Source organism: Physeter macrocephalus, chromosome 20 (genome assembly GCF_002837175.3).
Source record: "Physeter macrocephalus isolate SW-GA chromosome 20, ASM283717v5, whole genome shotgun sequence".
In the NCBI taxonomy this organism is placed as follows: Eukaryota; Metazoa; Chordata; class Mammalia; order Artiodactyla; family Physeteridae; genus Physeter; species Physeter macrocephalus.
This window is the reverse complement of record NC_041233.1, coordinates 24,017,229-24,023,228: the sequence shown is the minus strand read 5'-3', so window position 1 is coordinate 24,023,228 and position 6,000 is coordinate 24,017,229. Positions and strand designations below refer to the sequence as shown.

The 6,000-nt window shown below is 36.2% G+C and overlaps 1 protein-coding gene across 4 annotated transcripts in view; it reads left to right on the top strand.

Annotated features, from left to right (window-relative positions):
- The window catches only part of MICU1 (mitochondrial calcium uptake 1), a 202,499-nt gene that overhangs the window by 116,630 nt on the left and 79,869 nt on the right, over window positions 1-6,000 (top strand). For all 4 annotated transcript variants that reach the window (XM_055081391.1, XM_024132038.3, XM_055081392.1 and 1 more), the window contains one exon: window positions 927-1,124. In XM_055081391.1, coding sequence (XP_054937366.1) covers window positions 927-1,124 — 198 coding nt within the window. The remainder of the gene's footprint in view (window positions 1-926; window positions 1,125-6,000) is intronic.

The following is a 6,000-nucleotide window of genomic DNA, read 5'->3' as shown; positions in this document are numbered from 1 at the left end:
GGGTCGTATGGTAGTTCTATTTGTAGTTTTTTAAGGAACATCCGTACTGTTCTCCATAGTGGCTGTATCAATTTACATTCCCACCAACAGTGCAAGAGTGTTCCCTTTTCTCCACACCCTCTCCAGCGATTATTGTTTGTAGATTTTTTGATGATGGCCATTCTGACTGGTGTGAGGTAATACCTCACTGTAGTTTTGATTTGCATTTCTCTAATGATTAGTGATGTTGAGCATCCTATCATGTGTTCGTTTGCAATCTGTATATCTTCTTTGGAGAAATGTCTATTTAGATCTTCTGCCCATTTTTGGATTGGGTTGTTTGTTTTCAAAAGCTCATTTAAAACTTCTCAAAGATTAAACTAATTCCCCATCTTCTCTTGGAGAATTACTTCATACCAACTTTACATTATCATTCTAATAAATGTGTTATCTCAGTATCTGTGTGATATCAAGTATTTGCCTCTAGCTCTACTGCCTCTCATCACAACTAGAGAGTCAGTAGTGAGAAGTGTGAAATTTTTAAAAGTCTCCTGAGATATGGAAGGTATTACTGTGAGGTTGATGATTATTTTAATGTTGTGTGTGAGGTTTTGAGCCTAAAACAAATGCGTACTTTTTTCTAAAGAGAGATTTTAAAAGGCATCCCAATTATAAAGGTGTCAAGCATGTGTGTTAGAATACCAGTTCAATTATTTGCTAGCTACTTGACCTCAAGCAAGTTATTTAACAGTGTACCTCAAATTCCTCATCTGTAAAATGAGAATAATCATGAGGCTTATCTCATAGGACTGTTGTGAGCATTAAAAGAGAGCATTGTAGCACAGTGTAGGCAAACAGTAAGCAGTCGATAATCAGTTACTCTTCTTACTTTTCCATATTTTCCACCTTGTAATGTTTTTCTGGACGGGGGTTTGCTTCTCCATTAGGTTCAGAGCATCATTCGCTCCCAAACCAGCATGGGAATGCGTCACAGAGATCGTTCTACAACTGGTAACACCCTCAAGTCTGGCTTGTGTTCAGCCCTCACAACCTACTTTTTTGGAGCTGATCTCAAGGGGAAGCTGACAATCAAAAACTTCCTTGAATTTCAGCGTAAACTTCAACATGATGTTCTGAAGCTGGAAGTAGGTATTCCTTGGACTTCAGGGCACTGTCCATCATGTATGCATGTAGAGCTGCTGGGTTGGGAGGGGCCTGCACTATAAGTATTCTTTCAATCTACCTCCAACCATGAGAACTGATTGGTTTGAGCCTTATCAGTGATCTACAGCCTGACAGCAGGTGGGAAATAATATGTCTTACAATAAGTTTGTTCTGGGACTGAAAGCCAAAAAAGTCTAAATTGAAAATCTTAGTTGTCTTTGGATACTCAGCTTGAGGAAAAAGAAGTTCAGGGGTCAGAGCATTTCTCAACCTGAGCATGTATGTTTATTGTGTAGAAGGCACCAAAGGGGTAAGGAGAGGGGGTAATGAGGAGCTCTTTCTGTGAAAGTTTACAAAGGTAGTAGCAGCTGGAAACACAAAATGCCAGAAATAAAAATATATGTGCTCAGAGTTACAAAGGTGTCATACTGGGTTTGGGGATTTACTTTTCCACTTAAAGTTTAGACCATCATGGTGTTCAGTTCCTGGACACAACTCTGTAAGAGCATTACCTTTTTCTATGCGTGTACTTGTTGAATTAAGTATGTTTGGGGTTAATTGGCTACTGAGTCTGTTCAGTTCAAAACGTTCATTAAATGCCTTCTATATACACTTTAGTCTGGAGACCAAAAAAATGAAGTCTCTGATTTCTTCTGATTATTAAAAATTCCCTTATGCTGGTGTTCCTCAACCTCTGTTTTTGGTTAACATATGCCCTGCCTTAATGTTACTTGAAATTTCAAAACATTAAATACTATGACTAAAAACACATAAAAGTATTGGAGAAAAGCACTGCTTTGTTTTTAAACTCTGAATATTACTTCTCTATTTGCTCTCCCGTTTTTCCCTGGAGATTCTAATATACTACTCCCACCTCTTCCACCCACTTCCCTCAGTTGAGACAGTTTGAAAAATCACAACTGAATTCCCATTACTGATAAGAACACTGTTTTAATATTCATTCTCTAGGAGAGAAGCAGAAGAATAAATCATACTAAAAATTAGATCTAACTTTGGAATGTGCTTTTGTACTGGTTTTTTTGGAAATGGTATAATTAATATTTAAGGAACTTACCTCAAAATAATGGTTTTCCACAATTCAGCCTCCTTCAGGAGGCTCTTATAGCCCTTATAATACATGGTAAGTACTATATATTTGTTATGTATATAGTGCAGGGGGCACAAAACTTTACCTCTACCCTCCTAGAGTCTCCACCCGGGCCTGAGTCTTAAATTGAAGTAAGACAGATTAACAGGAGAAAAGTATACAGATTTTTACACATACATGAGAATCCCCATAGGAAAATGAAGGCCCAAAGGAGTGGCTAGGCCTAATTGTTTATATACTAAGTTGAACAAAGAGAGGCAGCTTAGCTTTGTGAAGTTTGCATGCTTATCACCAGAAAAGGGGAGTCAAAGTCGAGAGTAATTTGTACAAACAGATCTTGTTAAAATAATTCTTATCTTCCTTTAGTCCCCCATATATTTTAGTTACTTGTCCACAGTTGCCTCTCTTTGTTTCTTTCCTGGTAGTATAAGGAGGACATCTTTCACATGAGAGTTTCACTTCCAGCTTTGAGGAGTCCAGCAGTTTTTGTGTAAGAGTTGGTATGTACCAGGATTCTAGACATATGCCTTAGTATGCATACCTGTAATGGTCTTCTTTGGAAGCGTTATAACATAATCTAGGAGTGTAAATTATTTAACTTATTAATTATGTAATTACAATTTAACTTATAGTATACATCCATCAAATGTAGTTAGAGAATAAAGCACAAGCTAGAATGGTACTTTTAACAAACTTTAAACAACAGTGCAGGGTCATCAGACCATGGAGCAGATGCCTGTTTCACCACAATCTAGCCTGGCACTCATTCCTGGATGGAGTCTCCAGAGACAGAGCATGGGACTTTTGTCTTTTATCCTGAGATGCTATAGAGCTTAAAGCCCACTAACATATTGTGTAGATTGCCAATGAATGTTATAAAGCAGATAAATGTAGAATGTTATAAAGCAGATTAGGGATTTCATACATGTATACCTGCACATAACCTACACCCAAATGCAGAAGAAAAGAGATCTAAAAGAGTATATCTAAGATATTTATTCTAGAAAGCCCTCTTGTATTTGACCTTGACTTGGATCATCTGTAGGCTTTGGGCCAAGACATACCAAGACTGTTCTGTTTGACAATCAGCAATTCCTCCTGTAAGGGAACCAATAGGCTCTTTTGTGAAAGAACCCAGCCTAGAATGTAATAAATATTCTATTTATTACATAAATGTTTATTAATCCTGAGTCCCTTCTTTCCATATTATACACAAGTTCAGTGAATAAGTGCCTCCTTATCAATAAGCCCCATATTTAAAGTTTCATCAATCAGTACTGTGTCTTCCCAACTAGATGTGTATTTCTTTGAGGAGGTGTGAATAGCAGAAAGAGCAAAGGCTTTGGTGTCCTCATAACGAGACCTTGGTTAAAATTTTCTTTCTACCACTTACTGGCTATCTGACATTCGATGAGTTATTTATTCTCTCAAAGCCTGTATCCTCATTTATACACATGGTGATGATTAAGTGAGATGATGTTTCTTATAGGCTGAACTGTGTCTTGCCCCAGAATTGCTATGTTGAATCCCAACCCCCAGTCTGGAGATAGGGCCTTTAAAGATGTGATTAAGTTAAAATGAAGCTATTAGGGTGAGCCCTAATCCAGTCTTACTGGTAGCCTTATAAGGAGAGGAAATTTGGACACACAAAGAGACACAGACACCAGGGGTGTACGTACACAGAGGGACAACCATGAGAAGAGACAGCAAGAGAGCAGCCAACTGCAAGCCAAGGAGAGAGGCCTCAGAGGAAACCGACACTGCCTACACCTTGTTCTTGGACTTCTAGCCTCCAGGACTGTGAAAAAATAAATTTCTGCTATTTGTCACCCAGTTGGTAGTGTTTTATTATGGCAGCCCTAGTGAACTAACACAGTGGTGCATGCCTAAGACACTTGGCATGTACTATGCCTTTAACAGATACTTTCACCTTCTTTTGTATACCCTCTGCCCTTTAGTATGACAGTTGGCATGTAGTAGACATGTAAACAGGTCATCTCAGATGAATGACTGAAAGGCCTTACTTTCATTTTGAAATATTTTTCTGATAAAACATCTAGAAAATGGAAGCAGTTTTTGTTTTTGTGAAACACTTTTAATTTTACTTTTCAAAGTTTGGGTAATTTATCCCCTCACTGAATATGAAATATAATATCATTGAAGCCAAGAGGAAAATAGGAATGATTAACAGTATCTTAGCTTTCATATGGGTTTTATAGTTCCATCATTCTTTCTATTTATCTCTTACCAGTTTTATTTCACTGCTGACTTATCTACTTTAAAATTTTAGATCGAGGAGACTTATAGCTCCATTTGGTTATTTCTATCTTTTTCTCACCACAATGGCTTTGAGAGTGAAGAGAACACTATTTATCTGTCAATTTTAATTTCCACAGTGGTTAGGGAAGGGGAAAAAGTCCATGAACATTTATCAAATGCCTACTATGAGCCAGGCATTGTACAGATATTACATGCCTTCTTTATTTTAGTTCTCGCCAACACTATTGGGTTTGGCGGTATTATACCGGTGTTACAGAGGTAGAAACTGAAATTCGAAAAGATAAAAGTTGCAGAGCTATTAAATGGTACAACCAGGATTCCAACTCACTCTTTCAGACTAAACTCTTTTCTATTCATGATCTGATTGTTACTACTTTTAGTCTGAGATGAGGTTTCTGTCCCTGACTTATTTAGAGTTCTAAAGAAAAACAAAACGTTCTGAAATTTAGAAACAAACAAAAAAATGTCTTGAATATTTATAGTCTCCCTTCTTCAGCACCATGTTTTTCCAGTTCCTTTGCCCTTCAAGTTGAATGTTATGACTGAGAAGAAATACACTGTTCTTTTGTGTTGATAAGATACTACCTAAACTAGCCATTTAGTTTCTTTTCATAACAATCATTAACTTGTTAGGTTTTTTTAGAGTGTTCTAATGCTCTTATCGCTGGTCATATTTGTTTTATTCTACCTTTATGTCTTTATTTGGGAACTCAAAAAGCATGGGTTTGAAAGAATGACTTAAGAATGCACAGTTTTATAAGAAAAGATAAGTCAATAATGGTGAAATACCTTTGTGTTTAAGGCTGTTGGGAAAAGGAGTTATAATGACTTGGAATAAAATTATGAACTATTTAATTAAATACTTAAATTTTCATATGCATATGAGAGCCACATATACATGCATTTTTAATAAATCATAATGGCTTAATGTCAAAAAAAGAATGCACAGTTTTTAAAAAAATTCCTTTTAAAGTTATTAAAAATTCCATCTAAGTCTCCCAAGAACTATTTAGTTGAGTTCCTTGGAGACAGGTGCCAAGTCTAATTTCAGTTAATATATTCATTGATTTCTTGAGGACTACAGCAAGTAGGATGTCAGTCAAAAATGAAAGGTAATACAGAACTCTTTGAAAGATTATGATTAATTTTAATTTGGGGGGAGGAGAAAAAGGAGCTGTCGTTATGTCAAAGAAAAGCAAAAACTAATTTATACAAGAAGGAAGAAACCAACTCCAGAATACGCAACAAGGAAACTGAAAGAGTATCATCTAATGGAATTCCTATCTGTAGCACGATCTTTTTTATTAGTTTTGGGAGTTCTCATGCTTATTGCATAACCAACAAGATTATCACATTTTAAGATGGAATAAGTATCAATAATCTGAAGGTAAATTAGATATAGTTCAAAGGATAACAGTAACTGTCTTACATTCCCAGTCTTCAAGAAAAAAATATTGAAGTTAACTAGA